Consider the following 21,294-nt stretch of genomic DNA (forward strand, 5'->3'; position numbering starts at 1 on the left):
CTAAGCCTCCATTGGCCAAACAAGGCAGATGGCCATATGCCCATGACTGTGATCTGTCAGTGGCGCAGGGAAGGATATTCCGTCTCAAGAGGGAAGAAAGTGAATATTTGCTGAAATTAACCAATCCGTCACCTGCAGGGAGACTCGAAGACTGAAGACCAGTCACTTTCTAAGGCTGTGTGTCTATTCATCTTTTTATACTATAGAGTGTCTTATAGTCCAGCCGTCTGTCGTTTTTTTGAGTTGCCTAGAGGTGAAATTGTCCTCCAGCAAAGGATTTGGGAGTTAGGGAGGCAAAGGATAAAATATACATCACCAGCTATGAAGTTCCTTCTTCCAACATATCTGTGGTCGACTAGCTGATCCCGCTGCTTGCTGTTGGGTATTAAACAATAAAGGTTTCACAGAATTCCACCTACTGTCAGCAGCGGTCGGGCAGGACTGAGCTCTTAAAGGCTGGCCACTGGGATAGTGACCAGTAACCTGTGTGCTTTTGTTTTGAAAGCTTAGTATAAGTTTGTACATTGAAAAGAAAAAGCTATGAAAATAATTGGGTTTGTTAGACTATGTTAAGTTTTATTTTCCTTTCAAAAGGTTGGAAAGTATTTTAAATAAAAGAATCATTGACATGGAAAGATTAAATTGGGAAAAGGGGAAGAAGAAGCGCTTATTTAAAAATTAGTAATGTGGGGCATTAGGTGGCTCATTCGGTTAAGTGTCCAACTCTTGATCTGGGCTCCGGTCATGATCTCAGGGTCGTGGGATCGAGCTGTGTCTGGCTCCCCACTCAGTGGGGAGTCTGCTTCTCTCCCTCTCCCTCTGCCCCACCCCCTGCTTGCATGCATGCTTGCTCGATCTCTAAAAATAAATAAATCAATCTTAAAAAAATAAAAATTAATAATGTAAAAAAAGTTACTACTGTGCCTGTAACATGAGATTGCTACATTTTTTTTATTAAGGACGGGAAATGAATACACAGAAACAATGTACACTCAAATAGTTCGTGGGTTTTGATGACATCATCATATATTTAGGGAGGGCTTTCTACTTTAGGAGGTGATTCGATATGTTATCTCATCTGTTGCTCACAACCAGCCTGTGCATTAGTGGGGGTAGAGAGTATCACTCCCATTTGATAGAGAACTCCGGTTCAGAGAGGGCAGGAACTTGCAAATGGTCACACAGCAGAACTCCAGTAGCCTGAGTGAGAAGCCATCCTCCCAAGCCCTGTGGGAAAGCTCTAATGCACAGCTGCAGAGCAGGGAGAAACTCAGCTGGGCCAGAAGATGAGCAGGAGGCAGACAGTAAGATTTAATATGTGTGGAAAGACCGTAACCTCTACCCCACTCCAGCAGAAACACGCCATTCATCCAACACTGAATGAGGCTCTGTGCCTGGGTCCCGGGCAGGGCTACAGTTTGCAGGGAGAGTAGGAAGATGAGTCACATGCATTCACAAACCTCTAAGAGCTTCTGAAGGCTCCAGGATGAGTAGAGAAGGTGAGTGTCTGCCAGGAACCCTCTGGACCCATGCAAAGTCTTAACTAAACTCATCACACTGCTTATTGTCCTGGGATTATTGAGAGGTTAGCAAGACAAGGGACATGTGTAAGTGATTTAGATCGTTAGAAACCTCTCATGTGTGCATATGACATGTATATTACCCTCTTGAGTTGACATACCACAGGCTTTTTGTACTTGGATTGGGCCTTCTTCTCAGGGCTCCCATGGGTCTGTTAAGATCCAAGAGGAGAGTTTAATGAGATGAGCTGTATACTTGAATCAGAAGGTACCAGCAACTTGAGTGGAAGCCGTGGGCCCCACATGGGAGAGAGTTTCATGATCTACCCCAGCGACCTGGACAGAGCAAGGCTCCAACAGCCTCAGAGCTGGAGCTCAGTTGCCATGAGGATAGGCAGGCTGTGGCTCCCGCTAGAGAAATGCAGCTCAGTCGCTGGGCCTGGCTCCCTCCAAGGACAGGGCCTGACCAGGGACCAAACACCTTGCTTCTAGAGTTTGCTTTGAGCAGGGATTCCTGATCTGGGCACTGTGGATGGAATTCAGGGACCCATGAGCTTGGATGGGAAAAACAATCCCATCTTTATTCTCACGAACCTCTCAATGAAATTTAATATATCCTTCAATTATAAATACAGGCCACAAACTACACGAATAGGGTTAGTCACCACAAGAAACCACAGACATTTCTGATGCCTTACAGATATGTAGACCAACCTTTCCACTTATCACTGCTTCACAATTACAACAACTGATAAAAATCTAACTTCTGTTATTTGGCATATGAATAAATAAGCATGCATTTTGTTGTGTCACAACTTTTTAATTATTTTGAAAATAATACTGATTTTTGGTTTCTTTTGTCCTCTCATGTGTTTTATAAATTTAAAAACACACAGGGAAGGGGAGGCCAGTAAGCTTCAGGAGGCTCCTGGCAGGGGTCACGGCACACCCAAGAAGTTAAGAACCCCGCTTAAATCTTGTTTAGACTCTTCACTTGTTAGAAAATAGACTTCTGAAGATGACAGGTAACATCTCTACACCCCACCACCCACCAGATGGACTGTATTGATTTTTTTTTTTCAAGTAATACCCAGTAACATTTTTTTCCCCCAAGAATGCCATTTGTTTTTTTGGTTGTTTGGTTGTTTTTTTTTTTTTAAGGTTTTATTTATTTATTTGAGATAGAGAGCAGGTGCACAAGTGGGGGGAGGGGCAAAGGGAGAAGCAGGGTCCCCATTGAACAGGGAGCCCGATGTGGGGCTGGATCCAGGACCCCAAGCTCATGACCTGAGTCAAAGGCAGACGCTTAACCAACTGAGCCACCCAGGCACCCAAGAATGCCATTTTTACAAGCTCTTTTTTTTTTTTTTTTTTTTTTTAAGAAAACCAATGACACTGGGTGCATTCTTCCTCCTTCCCCTTTTTCTTCCTCTTTCTCTCTCAAGAAATGCAGGTGTACAGCACACAGACACATAGCTTCCTGGAGGCAGGTGGGCGGGCTCAGTGGCAGGATGAGCGTCTGAGCTTGTCTTCACCACCTCTCTGGGTTCTTGGGTAAACAGAATCCTTCTTGAAAGTTCCTTAAAAGTTGTTGAGAATCCCTTCCTCCCCACTATCCTTGTCTCGATCTCTTTATGCCACTGAGAAATACTGGGAAGAAAAGAACCCTTGGTGTAGTTAAAGAAATTAAGGCTTTCCCACAAAGACTCATTGGGTGTCATCTTAGATTTGAAGCAAAGATCATTTCCCAGCCCCACCCCACCCCCGCCGTGGTTGTAAAATGGTTTGTGCCACACGTCTTTCCCCTGGAAGTGGGCAAAAATAAGGTGGTATTATAGAGCATATTCTTGACTCTTAGGAGTTAAATTCACAACAATATCATAATAGAGCAGTATGCTGTTTATCACATGATAAAAGTAACTGGTTTTCCACCAGCGGTTTGTGCCTGAAAAACCATTATTAGTAATTGATTTGTAGGTTTATTTTTCAGTCCAATTAGCTGAACAACAACAACAACAAAAAAAAACCTGCATTTTTTCCATCTTTGATCACGTTGAAGCTTTGCTGGAAGACAGAAAGTCACCAGCGTGTGTGTCTGGAATTCTTAAAACCCTGTGCTCAGGGAAGCAGGGGGCTTGTAGGCCAGTGATCCTCTTGGGCTGGACGTGTGACTCTGTAAGCACCTGTCTCAGCTGTCGGAGGGATGTCTACCAACTGTCGATTGTCAGGTCCCATGCAAGGCAGGCACTGAGGAGACAGCGGTGAATGGGGTTGACAGGGTCCCACCTGCAAGCTTGCAGGTACCCACCCAGTAACGCAGGGCCGCATCCATGGAGCGGGGAGGCAGATGAACAATTCAAAAGTACACGGTTAGGTGGGAACACGCAGGAGAGGTTCCTAACCCAGGGGAAGGAGCACCCAGTCTGAGAACCGCAGGATAAGCACGGGTTGTCAGGCAGAGGGAGGGACCCAAGGAAGAGGCTGACGTGGAAAGTCCAGGCAGTCAGGGAGGAGGCAAATGAGAGGCAGGAGGTAAGCACGCACCTTCCAAGCCCACTGAGGATCCTCCGTCTTACCCTGAGAGCAGGAGACAACACAGTGACCCTATCAACTCTGTGTTTCAGAAAGTGGCCTCTGTCCACCTTACAGACAGTGAGTGGATGGTGGCAAAACGGAGCCATGGAGATGAGTGGGAAGGAGGCTGCCCTGGGGTGGGGCAGGTTCCCTTGGCCCAGGCTAGGGAAGCGACCATGGAGGTGGAAAGACAATGTGGATGGATTCCAGAAATATTTCAGGGGAAGAGCCAGCAGGAGTCCATGCTTCACTGAACTCATGGCATTGGGGCTAAGGGGAATGAGGGTTTGAGCCCTTTATCTCTTGGAAGCATGATTATTTCCCCATGTTAAAAATTAATGCTTTTAAAGAAAAATGGGAGTTCACGTATTTTAAGTGAATCATGGCACGCTGACCTGTCTGTACAGCACATAACTCCGCTTGACTGCCCAGAAGCCTCTGGCCCTCACTCCAGAACTCCATCTGTAGCCGCTTAAACCTGAGGACCTAGAAACGATGGGACCAGCTGCAGAGAGCCAGAGCTACGATGTCAAGCGGGAGTGGTTGGTTGGTGTCCGTGAAGTCGGACACATGGAAGAAAAGAAGGGGGGTGGGGAAGCGCTAGAAAAATCACAGCAAGAGAAAGAAGAGAGCAAAAAAGACAAACATGGGCAAAGAGAGGGCAGCGAGTGGTGGGGTCAGGAGCTTGCAGGGGGCTGAGAGCAGACGGTGCTAGGACAGGACCCGCCGCCCTGGGAGCTGCCAAGGATGCTAGCCGGAGGGCAGACCCCAAAGTAACTCTGCTCCCTTCACCCAGAACAGCCCTCCACGGCCGGCATGCTCACGCTCCCCATGCCCCACTCTTTATAGTTCACACAGTGAGCTCCCAGCTTCCTGGTGAGTGGGTGGGTTGTTCTTAGTTGCCGCTTATGAGGAGTCCATTTCCAGTCCTGCCACAAGCAGGGTCTGTCCCCCGTGCTGGAGCCACAGGATAGAGTGTGAGAAGAAGCTAGTCCTTCAAGAGTGCCCAGGAGTCCCAAGGGACGGCCGTGGGCAAGCATGCAAGCGAGCATGGGAGGAGTGGGAGCCTTGCCTCGGGGCGTCAGGGGCAAGCAAGGGGCCTCCCGAGGTGGATCCTGGCTGGACTGGGGTCCATCTGTCCTTGACTCTCTGTCTAAAAGTCATCAGCAGTTTCTTGGAGAGAAAACTGGGAAACAACATCCTAAAACACCTTTTTAGAACTTTTGTCCGTGACTTTGTAGGGTGAGCCCTCATCGTCCTCATCCCAGGGAGCTGCAGATTCCAACGGGGTCCTTTGCTGGCATCAGCGCTGCCCGAGGAGAGGCCCTAGCTGCCTTACAACCTGTTGTCCGCAGATAACTGACCTGGGTCCATCTGAGACCACCTGGACCTAAGAGCGGGAGTAATCAAGTAACACGCCCAGCCCCCCAAGTCTGAGGGAGGTCACACGTTTCATGTTCTCGTCAGTCACCATGGGTGAGGCTGGGATGGCAGGAGGGCTCATGCCCCAAATGAGACAAGGCAGGGGAGGTGAGTGGCCTTGGTCTTAGCGCCTGCACTTGGCAGGAGTGAGGTCAGGGTTCTGCCGGTGTAGGGGAACAGAGCCATCCCTTTGTGACAGACCTTGTTGGCCCAGCTCCCACCCTGAATGAGCAAAGCCAGGATGCCCCCGTGTTCATTTTCAGCAAATGACTGTGACTCCCTGTCCCAGGGGCTAGAGTTCTCCCACCATGCAGAACCAGCCCTTTCTCTTCTGGGCAGCCAATTCATGAACAGGAGTCCAATTTCTAACTGTGGAATGAAAATACAACCACTGTAGGAAGCAGAAGCCTGCACAGGCCCCGCCCTATGCGGCTTTCTGGATGATGGGGTCAGATGCTCTCACAGCAGAATGGGGCTCGTTTATAGGTGCACTTGAGAAAAAATGCTTTGTTAGAGGATTCTGTTCATTCAAAATAACGCCTTTAAAATAATTTTTGAACATTTCTCTTTTTATTCTGCACATTCATTTAAAAATGGTTTTCCAAAAAAGAGAGACCGTGTAATGAGATGGTTTGGAAAGCACATCCCCGGGCAACAGGGAGGTTTCAAGGACAGAATTTCTGGGGACCCTGGGGCCCTTTCTCTGCCCATCTTGGGTGGGCGCCATGGGACTCCAGCCCAGTGTCTGTGTGTGCTGCTCCAAGGCCTCCTTCTGAGCCAAAGGTAGATTGGACCTCCGGCCATGGGTTTTATTTTAATCTGGCTAAGAAGTGCTTGCCTCATTTCTGCCTATAATCGTCAAACTGCAACTCTGCTTTAAAAATACTTTTTTTTCAACACCCAGGAAAGCCGCAAGCAATTACCTCGTGAAAGTCTGTTTCTATTGGTCTCCCTGTCCACACTCTATCCCCCTAGCCCCTTCCCCAAGTGTCCTTCTGACTTGCTGTCTCCCTTGATGCATGTGTGGTTCCTGGCTTTGTCCCTGGGGAGTCTGTGCTGAGCTTTGTCCCTGGGAAGTGTGTTGGCTCCCTTTGTCTTCTGAAATCTGTATTTCCCTCCAGTTTATGGCTCTAGCTCAGACCTCTGCTCAGAGCTCCAGACCAGCAGCCGCCCTCTGCTTTTCTTCCCATCTCCACTTGGGGAGCAGAGACATCCCACATCAGCATTTCCCATGACCTTCACCTTGCTGAGAGCCAAACTGTTTGTGGGTCACACTTGGAGTGGCAAGCACTTAAGAGTCACTTTGACTCTTTCCTTCTCCATCACAGGGCTCTGTCTTACTAGGGGGGTCCCAGCTCCACTCACGCGCCCCCCGCCACCTTTGCTCTGCCAGGGCCAGCGACAAGCTGCCATCACCTCTCATCATGACCAGGCAGGGGTCTCTTGGTGGCCTCTTCCATCCGTCTCTTCTCCACATCTGATCCCCCCCCCCATGACTCCAGATAGAATGTGATCGTCCAACCCTTCTTAAAAGTGCTTTCCTCTGGTGGCTCCTAGGAAGGAGACGGACATCCTTAACCCGGTCAAACATGAGGATGTGTGCCCTGCCCACCTCTCCGGGTTGGCCCCCCTGTCTTCGCCATTCCTGGAACAAGCCACAGTCTCCTCTGTGAACTCCTGCCTGCCTTTCAGGGAGGGATCTGGGAAGCCTGTCCTGGCTTTCTGAACTCTGCCTGCATGCACGAGGCTGTCCTGATAGAAGGCTCATTTGGAGTGTGTGCTCCAGGAGGGCAGGCGGTATCTCTCTCCCTCGTTGCGTGTTCCCAGCCGCTGGCACCTTACCTGGCATGAAGCTGCTCCGTTAATATTTGGGAATAGAGGAAGCAAAAAGAAGGAGGCAAGGAAAGGAAAAAAAAATTAAACATTCTTCTGGCTATATCTACCTTCATCTCTCCACCTCACCTTCCTCTCTTAAAAAAAAAAAAAGAAAAGGTATATTGCTTTTTTGGTTCTCTCACTAGGTTAGCGCTCTCAACTGAAACAAAAATGTTTCCTTCCCAAAATTTACACTAAATAAAACTCACCACCCCACCCACAAACTCTCAAAGTTCAAGAAGTACAAATAACATCTTCAGACTCCAAGAGAAAAGATAAAAATTTATAAAATATAAGCTTGATCAGAAGCTAATACCCCTGATACAGCTCTGGGAGGATGAAAATGGCATGATTGAGAATGTGTTTTGGCCTCTTGCAGATAGGGTACCTACATCCGTTTATTCACTGGGCAAGTGTCTGAGGGCCTGCCCTGTGCCAGCTACAGATGTGAATAAAGCAGTAGCTGCTTTCCAACTCTTTTCTTTCCTGCAACTCACAGGAAGAAATGCATATTCGCTGGTACTCGATGTATACAAATGTTCAGATAATGTTTTATGAAGCAGTAACTTGATTACATGAGATGCCTTGGTATTTTCGAGGCTATTTGTCTTCCTTTTTTAAAATCGGAATGCTGGTCATGGCCAACTAAATTAATTTTGTGACCCACTACTTAATTACAGCCCTTAGTTTGAAAGACCCTGAATAAAACATAGGCCCTTCCGGTAAGGAAAGCCACTCACGCTCTGTGTGGGCGCACGGCAGCTGGAAGTTATGCAGGGTGAGCAGAGAGCCATCCTCCAGCTGGGGTGGGGCTCTAGGACACTGTTCCTCAGGACCCGAGGGCGGCACATTGAACAGACCCATCTGCCTGCCTTCTTAGAACAACTCAACTTGAAAATTTGTTGTTTGAAATGAGTTACTTCATTTTCAGCAAGGTAAACCATCGATCAACCATTCTTAACCCCAGGGTCTAAGAACAGGCTTGGGGTGGTTGTATGGAATCTGCTGTGTATGAGGGCATGGAGGGGATGGGGTACAGTTTTCATCAGATTTTCAAAGCATTTGGGAATAAAAAGCATTAAGAACCACTGCCCTAGAGGTCAGAAACCTGAGTTGTTTTTTTAAAGATTTCTTATTTATTTATTTGACTGAAGGATAGAGAGAGAGCAGAAGCAGGGGGAGCAGCGGAGGGAGAGGGAGAAGCAGGCTTCCTGCTGAGCAGGGGACCCTGAGCGGGGCTCGATCCCAGGACCCTGGATCATGACCTGAGCCGAAGGCAGACGCTTCACTGACTGAGCCACCCAGGCGCCCCCAGAAACCTGGGTTTCTGATATTGGTGGGAAACTGTAGCCAAGAGGATGGGTTTTAGCCTTCTCTTCCTCCTGCGTCCTCCCTGTCATCCTTCTTCTCTCATTAACCTCACCCCTATCATACCATCCTCGGTCACACCTCCACCAGCCCCAGGCCAGCAGCAGGAGCCTCCCCTGGCCTGGCCACTGGACCTGAGCTCCGTAGCTCTGGCCTTGTCAGCAGCAAGGCGTTTTCCACTTGCCCCGAGGCTCTCCACAAGGGATGGGACGTTAGCCTCCTGCAGGTTTAATAATCCATCACCATGTCCCTGCTGTACTTCTCTCTTAGATGCCCTTTGTAAATCCTTTCAGACAATCTGGTGGAATTTCTAGCCATTAGTTGTTCTCAAATAGAAAATCACTTTCCCAGACCATAAACCCTTGGCAGTTAGCAGGTCTGGCTTCATAGCTGTGCAGGACCCAAGGTCGATTTAATGCTCTGCTGTTGCTGTCTTGAAATTCTTGAGAATTTTTTTTTTTTTAAGAGAGAAAAAGAGAGTGCCCTTGCATGTGCCAGGGGTGGGTGGGGAGGAACAGAAGGAAAGGGAGAGAGAGAATCTTAAGCAGGTCCCACACCCACAACACTGAGATCATGACCTGAGCCAAAATCAAGAGTCAGATGCTTAACCGACTGAGCCATCCACGTACCCATCTTATGAATTTTTCTATAAGATGCCCTATAGGGTCATTTTACAGTGGACCCCGCAAATTATGTAGGTAATACTGACCACTAGAGAGAACCTTTGACCTCTTCTTTTGAGTGCCTTGTTTTAAAAAAAAAAGTAGTTGACGATCCACTGGCTAGACCAGAGTGACTCAGGGAAGTGCTGGCACGCTTCTTGTGAACAACAGCCACCAACAAGAAGACAACCCACTATGTTTAGCATCTGAGAAATCAGTGCTGATCTGATTCTGGTGGGAGGGGGAGTATTTATGTAGCACTTTGTAGTCTGAGGGCTTTACAGCCTCTGGTTCCTTCTGGGCCTACCCTGGGTCTATAAGAGGACCAGTTCTTATCAATTATTTATAGTTTCTGCTGCTGAAGCCTGCCAGCACTTCCTAATTTTGTGCAAGACAGACTCCGTTGACTTCAATTTCTGACATTTGTATTCAGCCATGTGATCTTAATATTTGAATTGGAAAGAACCTTTGACAGTAGTATATCCAGCTGCTGGGACCCACAGACCTGCCTGGGGGACATTGATAAATCAGCCTTTAGGATTAGGTCACAGGTCTTTTCTCCTGAGAACCCAGTGTCCTTTCAACAGGGCTCCCCCAAGCTGTCACTTTACAAGAGCCAGATACCATACATACTGGGATCTTAACTTGGGACTGCTTGGAATAATTACAGGGAACATTTACTAGCTGGTTGTAGTATGTGGGGGTCGGGGGGAGGTTGTAATCAGTGGGCCATTTTAGAAAATGCAATATAATGGGGAAACTCAATATATAAAACCAATAGAGGTCTGTCTGCTCTAGTTGAAAGGAAAGAAAAGGTGAATGACTAGGGAGAGGGACTTCCCAGCACCCAAGGAGCTCATTCTGGAAACGCATCAGTTCTATGTCACATCAAGGCTGCACCCAGTGCGGAGCCCCCAGCATCGGGAGCTGCACAGGAAGTACAAGCACAGGGCTCATGGGATCTTATTTGCTTTGGGTGGTCCTTCTAGCAGCCATGTGGAGCACACACAGATGGGGCGCCCCCGGGGTTTGACAGTGGTTCACAGAAGAGCTGATAAGGGCATATGCACTGTGATGGCCTTCACAGACGGGGCAGAAGCATGAACAAGACAGCAGGATACAGCGGGCAGTCCTGTTGGCCAGCTGAATATGATGAATGGGCAGAAAGTACATTCTCCACCTTGGGCAGCCAGATGCCTTGAGGGCGCCATTTGCTAAGATGAAGCCAGTGGTGAGGAGAAGAGTGAACAGGGAAGCATAATGAATGTGGCTTTGGACCCACTGAAGGTGAGGTGTCTACAAGACCGGTAGGTAGGAATGCCTAGTGGGCAGTTGGAAGGATAGCAAGAGCTCAGTCAAGGTGAATGTAAAGAAAAGTAAAGGAGCTTGGGCTGAGTGACATCCAAACACACCCTCAGTTCCTTGTGCTCAATAGGAACGACTGGGTTATCTACCCTCAACGGTACCCTCCCAAACCTGGATGTTTGCACCAGATCACCAAGCCTTGAATCAAAGGGACAAAGGGACTGTGGAATCCCAGGCACATGTCCCGGAATGCCAATCACACAAGCAGCTGGGGATGCAGATACTTGAGGGGCCAGACATCTGCACAGTGATAGGAGCTGTGAGGTTTTGGGAAAACCCTACAGGGGACTTCTGAGCATCAAATATCCCTTCAGCCCATCTGAGTCTGGCTTTTCTTCTAATCTGTATTGCAAAGTAGGGCAGCCGGGACTATCCAGAAGGATAACTGCACTGAGCCTCCAGAAGGCCTTACTCTGCGAGCGCTGGGCAGGGAGGGTGCCTCAGGGTCCCTCCTTTTCGAAATGCAAAACTGGGGACAATTATGAATATTACAAATATGAATATAGGCCACATGACTAAAGAACATTTAGAGGGGGAGCACGGGCCCCTCTCACTCTCCGGTCCCACATCTGTGTACATCATCTCGTAACACATAGTCATTAGTGGTAGCCACGAGACACAGCGTGGACACGGGTATATTACTGGATGAGATATTACATGGGAGAGCACCCTAAAATATATAAAGCACAGTACACATTTGCCATCCTTTCCTTGCACTGGTCTTCTGTTTTAACCCCACTCGTCATAAAGTTGGGTCTACAGTTTCAACTTAAGAAAAATGAAATGTCTCAGAAGCTTTGCAAAAAGATTTCATTCTGGGTAATTTTTTTTAAGATTATTACTTTGAACACATCAGAGTTTGTTATGCAAGGTAATCATCATCAATTCCACTGAGTCTTTGTATCCCGCTCATCGACACAGCTCTGTGCCCGAGACGACATCAGGTCTTTGCTACAAGATCATAGAAGTGCTTACGCCAGAAAAGCATGCCCATCAGGAGCATAGGTTTTCAACTGCATATGTCCATAGTCAAATTAACAGCTTTTGAAGAGCCTTAGAATCATCAGCTTTGTGTGTGTAATGTGCCCACGAGATAAATCATTTCTGAAACCCTCATTCTCAAACCTTCATTTTGGGCTTCAAACCACAGTGATGGGACATGAAAGAACATGACTGAAAAGTGTGGGAACGTGAGGAAATCAGCAACAGGACATCAGCAGTGGTTCTTGACCCGGACCCAGCATGGAGCAACCAGGGCCTTGGCAATCTGCCTGCTCCCGGCTTCACTCCCCTCACCTGTACCCGGGGACCTGGGCTGCCTCTCTCCCAGGGCCGGTGTGAGATAAGTGAATGCTAACAAGGACTAAAAATCAGAAAGCCCTACAGATATTCAAGTCATTCTGCTGTCAGGTGGTGTTGATATTGATTTCAAGGCCTGGAATTACTGGAGAGGCATGGAGAAGTTTCTGAGGAGTGTTGGTTGATAGCACGAGCTTGTTTTTCAGACTCAGAAGATAGTTTTATTCTGTGGAGAATGAAGAGGAATTCCCAGACAGCATTTCTGGCCCTGCAGACCCACAGACAGTGGGGAGCCAAGACTGAGAGGGGTCTGGGCAGGCTTGTAGAATGACTGCCAGGAAGTAAGACTTCCTGAATGCCCAGGCACTGGCTTATTTCAGAGTTTCACCACACAGGAGGGACCACCCATGCCTCAAGACTGTTGTCTTGAGGATATGCAAATTTGAACTTACATTACTGATTTTGTCATAATGAGCCAGAGCTCTAATCCAGCAACTAAATTCCAGGAAGCTCAAAGAACTCAACAGTGGGGCTCTCATTCTGAGTCTTCCCGAGGCCAGAGATGCTGGGACAGCGAGACCAGAGAAGGCAGTGCCATTTGCCTGCCTCATTGGAACTGACACTTCCTAGGATGCCCCTCTAGGACCCCAAATTTAAGAATTCTTTCCTTCTACCTCATAATGGGCTGATTCACTTTTTAAAGTCATCGTATTTCTATTACCTTTCTTATATCTTTTTCAAAAACTATTTATATTACAAACTAAATTGTCTTTTCCTGCCTCCCTCCCCATTTGGAGGGGATACTATTTCTCTTTGCTTCTCTGGAAAGACCTTCATTTTCCCCCCTCTTATCAAGTTTTGTTGTCATCTTTGTTTCTCAACCATAGGTCTCCCTCATGGCACAGCTGCTCCCAAAGGCTGGCTTCTCCCCTGCGTGCTTCCCCTCCTTCTAGAAGCAGAAAATTCCCCCAGCATTGGAAACCAGCCTTAAGAACAGAAGTTAAGCAAACTGAGACAATTCAAGGAAATAGAAATATGTACAGATTGCCATTGGGGGAGCTAAAGGGACCTTAGTTTTCTGTTGTCAAGTCCCCTCCCTCAATGCCCAAAAAGACTCAGCACTGTGCCGGTTAATGGAGAAGCCAGAGCAGGGGTGGGGGGCGGTGTAGATGAGACCATGCTTTGATTCCACATAACTGCCCAAGGTGACGTTAAATTGCACTGTAAAGTTTACAACAACTCTACATTTACTTGTTGGTTTTACATGGGAAGTTTTTAGTTTTTTAACCAATAGAGCTAAAAGCTGTAGAATCTTAATTTATAGGACATTGGCAAGGGCTCAAGACTGGAAAAAATCCATATAGGGACTAAGAAAACACAGAGTCATTTTGCATTTTATTTTATAGCTCACAGGGGCCTTGGGGCTTATCGAATTCAACTTTTTACACATGAAGAAATTGAGTCCCCATGTAGAGATGATAAATGAAGGCCACAAGATTAGTCAATATGATATTACAGGTAGAATTCATCTTCAGATAAGGAGCCTTACTCCTTGGCAGTGGGGTAGAAGACCTTCCAAACCCCACAGTTGGCGATAGTTTGTCAAATCCATATGTCTCCAAAGGAGTCCCCTCTTCTGATTTTCCCTCTGCTGAGAATGTGGTCATCATTTGATACATTGGAGGACTTCCTGATTGAGGGCAGGCATCCCCAGACTTGAGTTAGGTCTTGCTGGGTTGCGGGTGCCCAAGTTTGCTGCTCTAGGAGGCAAGGGCCGGGCCTTGAGGCCCAACTGATACAGCGACCAGCCCAGGAGGTAGGAACAGGTGGTGGTTTAGGGTTTGGGTTAACACCTGGATTCTAGTGCCAACTTCTCCAGCTGCACTTTCTCATCTGTAAAATGGGCATAATAGTGTCAACCTTACCAGGTTGCCTGAGAAGTAAAGGACACCATTCATGTGAAGTACTGAGCACAGTGCCTGGCAAGGACTCACGGAGATAAAAGTGGGTAAGAGTGAGAGGAGGAGGAGGAAGTGGAGTGAGCATGCCAGGCTGCTTTCCAGAAACCTAACCAGTCCTTGAACATAGCAGCAAAGCTATTTTAACTTGGGCCTTACCAAAAGTTTAGAACGGTATGAATTATTTAGTGTCTAAGAAGTGCATGGGAATCATAAAGGCCAGATAACAATATGTACCACTCTAACATTTCATCGATTAAAAACACACACAAAAAAAGATATCTCATAAGGCAAGATTTTTCTAATTTGGGATATTAAAAAAAGGGGGGGGGAAGCCCTAGGTTTAAAGAAAAAATAATTTCCCATTTCATACATTTGAAAACATTTAACTTAATTTAGAGGTAACATTTAAATTAGGAGTTTAAATTAAATTTCAGTTGTATGTTTCCATCTATTTTTTCACATGATTCCCAAGATGCTCTTGGAGAAGGAAATTGGGATTATTTCCCTTCTGACCAAGCTGAGATGCAGCCCAACCAGAGCCCAGGACCATTGTCTGGAAAATGCAGATTTTTCTGGTCCACAGCTACCTGGACTGAGGGTATGGGCTTCCTCTATCTTTGGATCGATCCCACTCTTGAGGGCCTATATTAGAGCCAGACTTTGAGGAGATTTTAACTTCTTAAACTTTAAAGCATTGTATTCCTTTCTCTGGCAGCCTTCAAATACAACTTCTGCAAATATTTTTCCCTTAATGTTTCAGTGGATTGTTCTGTCCTTGCGCAGTTTTAATACCACTCCTGTTTTCCTTGTGTTTGGGGTCTTTTTCCTATTCCATTCCTTCCCCCGATCTTCCTTTAGTCGGGGGAGAGACACAGTCTCCCCTCCAAACCCGCAGCTCTCAATGGGCAGAGTGTCTCTGGGTGATTCCCTCTTCTGTAAAGTGTGGGCATAGCACCTACAATGGGGCTGTTGTCTAGGATAAATGACCAATGACAAAGTAATCCTAACAACACATAATACATGATGACGTAATAGGCAGCCGATGAACGGTACCTTCAATCATCACTAATAATACCGTGTTCATTATTATTTTGAGTTTTGAGCTAACAACGTAAGACCGTAATTCATTTTTCTGGAGTATATTCCCACTGGCCATTTCAATGGGACCTTCTTCCCCCACTTAGGATCTCAGGGCAGGTGACTTTTTGAAGTTGGCCTGCCTCCCAGCCATAGCATCTGGGTCTCCCAGTGGCGTCCTCTGGAGCTTTTGATAAAACCTCCCTGCCTCCGTCTGTTAGTGGGAGAAGCCAGAGGCCCCTTCTCGCCATGCGATGACTCACACTGACTGTCCAGTTGGTGCTCTGGTTGACAGCTGCCTCCCCTCAGGCTTCTCTGAGTGCTTTCAGATCTCACGGACCCCTGCCTTTTCCTCAGGCTGGCACGCCCAAAGTCTTCTCTTTCACCAGCATATTCCATGTCTGCACCTGGCAACCAGCGATCGCTTGGAAACCTACCAAACGCCATTAAAGGCATCTCTTCCTTGGCTTGGTGCCTGTGTGTTGAGTGTCTGCCAGGCTGTTCGGGCAGCTAGAGATGGTTTCTTGCTGCACACTCACCTGGGGAAGGAGGGGAGGACAATTCACAGATGATTACAGGGCAGCGTGGTGCTAACAGTGCTGAGATCAGGGCACCCCAGCCAGCTCCGCGGATCTCCAGTCTTTTCAGAGAACCTTCTATGTTTGTCTGTACCTAGCCCCGCCCCTCTCTGCTGCCCCCCTCCCGTCAGGCTCTGTTCCTGTGTGCAGGGAAGGCTGAGCACGGATCCAGGACAGCAAGACAGCACAAGGAATAGCTCCTGGTGCTTTGGAAAGGAACCCTCCAGAAATGCCACGGTGTAGAGACCACTCCCTTCTGGCAGGGTCCAAACTTGAGATTCAAGGGCTGTGGCGGCAGCTCCAAAAAATTTATTCTTAAAGACTCTCCCATAACACCCCACACACCCACCGCCACCCCCACCCCCAGGACAGATGACATTCCATTTAACTTTTCCCTGCGGGAAATACACAAACTGACCTCTAGTGACAGCTGCTCAAAATGTCCCAGATGTTGCGGACGCATGCAGCTACCTTTGCCAGCTGTTGGGTCCCCCTTCTCCTCCCTCAGATGACCTCTCGCCCAGGCAGTTCCTGCTTCCCACAGGTTCCCCGAGGGCACGTCGTGCACACTTCCTCTTGCTCCAGCTTGGCCTGTACCCAATTCCTGTCTGCTCCTCTCCCTGGAAACTGAGTCACAGGAGTCTTCCCGTTCAGAACAACCCCAGGTGCCCCCTGAGCTTCCTCCGCTCCGAGCGAGGGCACGTGTGTTCTGAGCAGAGCCATGCAGGATGGGGTGAGCACCCTTGTCCTGCTTTTATCCCTGACCTGTAAAGGGAGGACGCGGTGTGCTTGCCAGCACTGGTGAGAGCGAGCAGACTGCGTGAGATACTAAAGTAGCTTTTCTCGGCGAGGAGTTCACTCTTGAGTGTGAGAAAAGTTGGAATCTGTAAACAAAGCATCGCATTCAATAAGATGAGGAGCATCTTGAAGCCACGGAGTGTTGTTGTTGTTGTTGCTGTTGTGTTCCTTCCTGGCACTTGGCCTGGCACCGGGCACCTGCAGAATACTCAGGAAGGGCCACATGCATTTCGTGGCCGGGAGTCCCGGAGGCAGATGGAGCGGGCTTCGTGCCAGCCTTGCTGTGCACTAACTGAGCGCGATGTTGGGCAACACGTTTGCTGGCGTGGACGTCCTCTCGGGAGTATGAGTGTTTATGCAGCCATTTGACAAACATGTATTAAAGACTTAGCGTAGCGCTGGCAGACACAAGCAAAAGATGAATGATTGTGGAGAAAAGTGGGGGTAGAGTGGACAGGACCTGTTGAAGGCGGCCCATGCCATTTTGGCATCACCAGTGTGTGGTTGGATGAAGAGAGATGGGATGAAGAGAGACTTCCCCCTGGTGGAGAATCCATGGAGAAGAGAAAGGGCTCAAGCTGAGCCCCAGCAGGTAGCCCACCACCCCTAGTCGGGCAGAGAGGGAAGTGGAGGAAGGGGATGGGAGGAGTGCGCTGGGAGAGCCGGCGTTCCCGCCATTCCTGGTTTCATAGGAAGCCTCCCAGATGCCATGAGCAAGGGTCTCCTGCCCCTCACCTTCCCCAGCTGCTCTGCCTCCCTCAGGCAGACCAGAGTCCCCGCTTAGCTAAGACTTCTCAACTAGAAAGAAAACAGCCGCCTGCCCCGCTAGCCATGGTCTTCCATGGGCTGCGAAGACCCTGGTGCTTCGAGGCACTGTGTCCACAGTGCTAGTTACACCTCCCAAGCCCTGGCGTCCTCTGTGCTGATAGATGCTTGAGGCAGAGGCTCAGTCCACATCATATCTGGGGTTTGGAAATCGGCTTTCACAGCTGGAATCAGAAGTTCCAACCTAGCATGTTGTCCTGTGCCCCCGGGTGTCCACCTCCCATTCCCATGTTCAATCCTCACGGATCAAGAAAAAGAGGCTTCTCAAAATGACAGACTCAAAGTCTTAGGACTATCTGGTTGGTTCAGATTTTTTTTTCCTCTTTTTACCTTTCTTTGTGTAGACATCTTCTCGTATAGTCTGTGTAGACCACTGACTTGGGAGAAATGAGGTGGTTTTGGCACAGGAGTTAACTTTTCCAGCTGCGTGGGCTTTGCAGCCCACGTTAACACAGGACGGGGATCGCCACCAGAGATCCCTTCCCCCAGGTGTCAGCTTCGTACAGGCCAGCAGCTCGTCACTAGGCCAGTGAGCTCTGAAATCTCTCTTCGGCTCCTCTGTTCACACCGGCTGTTTCTCCATAATGCACCTCGAGGGCTAGGATGGATGTTATAGTTCCTTTACCGCCACTGTCCCCGAATGTCCCTTGTGCCCTTTTCAAGAAGCAAGCTTGCAGGAGACATAAAATGGAAGATGAGTGATTTATGACAGGTGACCAGAAAGAAAGGACACTCTGCCTTTCCTGGCTTTGGACTGGCTTACTTACATAGTCACACCTCCCATAAGCCGCTCTGTATGTTTTTAAAACATATAGGTATTTAAAATCTGAAAACTGGGTAGAAGATAAGCTTGGGAAAGACCCCAAGTAAAAAGCTAAGGCATCCCCTGCCCCCCAGTGTTCTTGGCCCCTTGGGCGGCAGGCGGTCTAATCAGGGTGAGTGTGTTAGTAGGACACTCCGCATAGTCCTTCTGGAAGGAAGATCTGCTGAGTGGCAGAGAAGAGAAGCACTTGGCTGTGACTTGCAAGGGGAGGGACAAATCACAATGGCATTACAGACTTGGTGTGAAATTCCTGCAGTGAGAAGATGTGAATTTGTCCGCGGGCTTCCGGGGAGACAGTGTTAGAGCACCCAATGTCAACCCTCGGGCGTCCGGGGAGCACCAGGGCCAGCGTATGGGGGGGGCCTGGCCTCAGCTTCTGGCTCCACTGCTCCTGACGGGTCTCCTCCCCTCTTTCTAGGACTCCGTTTGCTCCTCTAGAAAAGAGGGCAACATCATTTTCCTCCTAGAAATGGCTTAAGGCCAGGGGTATCAAGGCATGTGACTTCTCTCGACAAACCACAAAACACCGTGTACTTTTAAAAATGCACTCCCAGACATTAGGTAACCCCGCAACAAGCCTGTAAGAGCATCTTCCCTTTACAGGTAACTTACCTGAGAATTGCGGACTAAAAAATCCAGTGTGTTACATTGGACGTGAAGATCACAGTTTGATTTTTAAAATACAGTTTTCCTACAACTATTGAAATAGTGGAGACATTCCTTGGGAAATGGTTGTTATGGGATGTGAGAACAAGAGGAGAACCCCTCTGTCCTGCCACCCCCGTGACCTCTGTCTGGCTACTCGCACGTACGCATCCCCCCGTACACGCATGTGTGCATACAGACAAGACAGAAGACTGTTCTGTGAATCTCGGAGGCCTTTACAGAAGAGGGAAATCTTTTCTCATCATGATAAGAATTTGAGTTCCCATTCCCTCAAGTTACTGCTTGCGAGGAAGGTGTGTTCCTCGTTTTTTCAAAACAGCTGAGTTCTGTTGGAAGAATGATTCTGTTCTGGAAATATCTTCTTGTTAAGCATTTCCCTGAGTGGTGCATTTGGAAATATGCAGTTGGATGTGATTTTGTGATACAGTTGACCTTGACCAGCACGGGCCAGGACCGCGTGGGGCCGGTGATTCATGGGCAGTCCTCCATAAACACAGCGCAGTGCTGTGAATGTATTATCTTTTCCTTACAATTTTCTTCATAACATTTTCTTTGCTCTAGCTTACTTTAGTGCCAGAGTAGAGTATATAATAATATAACGTGTAAAACGTGTGTTACCCGACTGTGTAAGTGATCGCTGAGGCTTCCAAGCAACAGAAGGCTGTCAGTAGTTCCATTTCAGGGGAGTCAGAGTTAGATGGGGTGTCCAGCTGTGCGGAGGCCGGCACCCCAAACCCCGGCACCGTTCAAGGGTCGATGGTATTGTCAGAGTTCTGGGGGGCGGGGAGGGGCTTCCTCGAGTAAAAAGACATTCTATTAACTGATTTCCTTTTTTTTTTCTCTGCCTCTCATTTCAGAACGGTTTGATCACCACTGTCCCTGGGTAGGCAACTGTGTGGGGAAAAGAAACTACAGATTTTTTTATATGTTTATTTTATCTCTGTCTTTTCTGACAGTCTTTATATTTGCATTCGTTACCACCCACGTCATTCTTCGTAAGTATGCTGGCGAAACCAGATTATGTATGTGACCGTGTGCCTGCCTTTGGTTTTCTGATTCAATTTTGAGTTAGTATTTTGATCATTTCGGGCTCTTTATTCTCTTTTCCCCTCTTCCTGTTCCTCTCCTCACTTCCAGCCTGCCCCTTCGTGTACTTCCCTTCCTCCCTCCCCGTTGTCCCTACCTCTCTGCCCTCCCTCTCCTTCCTCCCTCCCTGTCCTCCCTCTCTTTCATCCCCCCAACCTCTTTCTCTGCCCTTCTTCCTGCCCCTTGTTCCTTCTACTCCCATTCCTCATCCTTCCAGCCACAGCTACCAGATCACCCAGATTAAGCTCTCTTTTCACTTACAAGATTTTTTCCTTCATATGCTTGCCCCTGTTCCAATCTCAGTGACCTCACTTTCTCTTTGGCTCAGGGATCCCCTGGGAGACTCATTCCCACATTTTGCACAAAGGATAATGTGCTGTAATGATAAGCATCAAACAGTAGTTTTGTTTTGCTTTTAACATGATACTGGCTTATGTAAGAACAGTCCCCATCCTGAGAAAACAAGTCTAGGGAATGAAGACTGGGTTTCCTTACACACACACACACACACACACACACACACACACACACTAAAGATACACAATCAAAAAGATTTCCAGTTATCTGCTGACCATTAGTAAATCCCTGGCATATGAAGGAAGCAACTTTATTAAAAATGAGATTGGGATATTAAGGATATTAATATGTATTTGCCTAGGGAAATGACATTTTTCATTTCCCATTCTGAAGGTCATAACTTTGAATTTCTTTTGACTTCTGGTTATCCACTTTCCAACAACAGGGAATGATGAGAAGGAAGGAAATTGGCTTTGAATTATAAACTTAAGCCCTTAAATTTCCGTTCCAGTGCCATTAGCAACATTAAAGTCGAGCAGTGCCTCTTGTCCACATTCCAGAAATGGAACCGCCCATTAGCAAATGCAGAGCTCCTTCTGCCCTGTTTCTGGGAGCATCTGAACATGGCCTCCCTTTCTCCCCATGGGGCAGTGCTGAAACCACAGATGGTGTGCTAAGGCTAGAGTCACTCTCTGCCTCTCTTTTAGTGGGGCGGGGGCCTAGGCCAAGGAGGCGGTATGGAGAATTCCACATGGATGTGTTGGTCAAATTCGGACATGAAATAGAATCTCCCAAATTTTCATGGCATTTTAAAACTTAGGTCCCCTTCTTTGGGCTGAAATCCCTTCATGCCAGCGGGACTTGGGCTGGGAGTCTATGCTTGAGGGCTGAGACCCCGTGTGCTCCCGGGAAGGGGCTGACCATTTGTTAGAGGCTCTTTCCACACTCACCATGGCCCCCGCAGAGGCACCTTTTCCCTCTCATTTCGGAGTTGAAAAATGGCAAAAATGCAGCCAGGGTCCTCTCTCTATCTTAAGAGGCAAAAGAATCAGAAACGACTCGAGAAGAAATAAACACCGAGACCTCAGTGCATTTAGG

At 48.0% G+C, this 21,294-nt stretch overlaps 1 protein-coding gene across 3 annotated transcripts in view; it reads left to right on the forward strand.

Moving 5' to 3' along the window:
• ZDHHC14 (zinc finger DHHC-type palmitoyltransferase 14) overlaps positions 1–21,294 on the forward strand; it is a 272,226-nt gene that overhangs the window by 209,995 nt on the left and 40,937 nt on the right. For all 3 annotated transcript variants that reach the window (XM_047732878.1, XM_047732879.1, XM_047732880.1), the window contains exon 4: positions 19,671–19,808. In XM_047732878.1, coding sequence (XP_047588834.1) covers positions 19,671–19,808 — 138 coding nt within the window. The remainder of the gene's footprint in view (positions 1–19,670; positions 19,809–21,294) is intronic.

The sequence above is a fragment of the Lutra lutra genome, chromosome 6 (assembly GCF_902655055.1).
Source record: "Lutra lutra chromosome 6, mLutLut1.2, whole genome shotgun sequence".
Classification (NCBI taxonomy): Eukaryota; Metazoa; Chordata; class Mammalia; order Carnivora; family Mustelidae; genus Lutra; species Lutra lutra.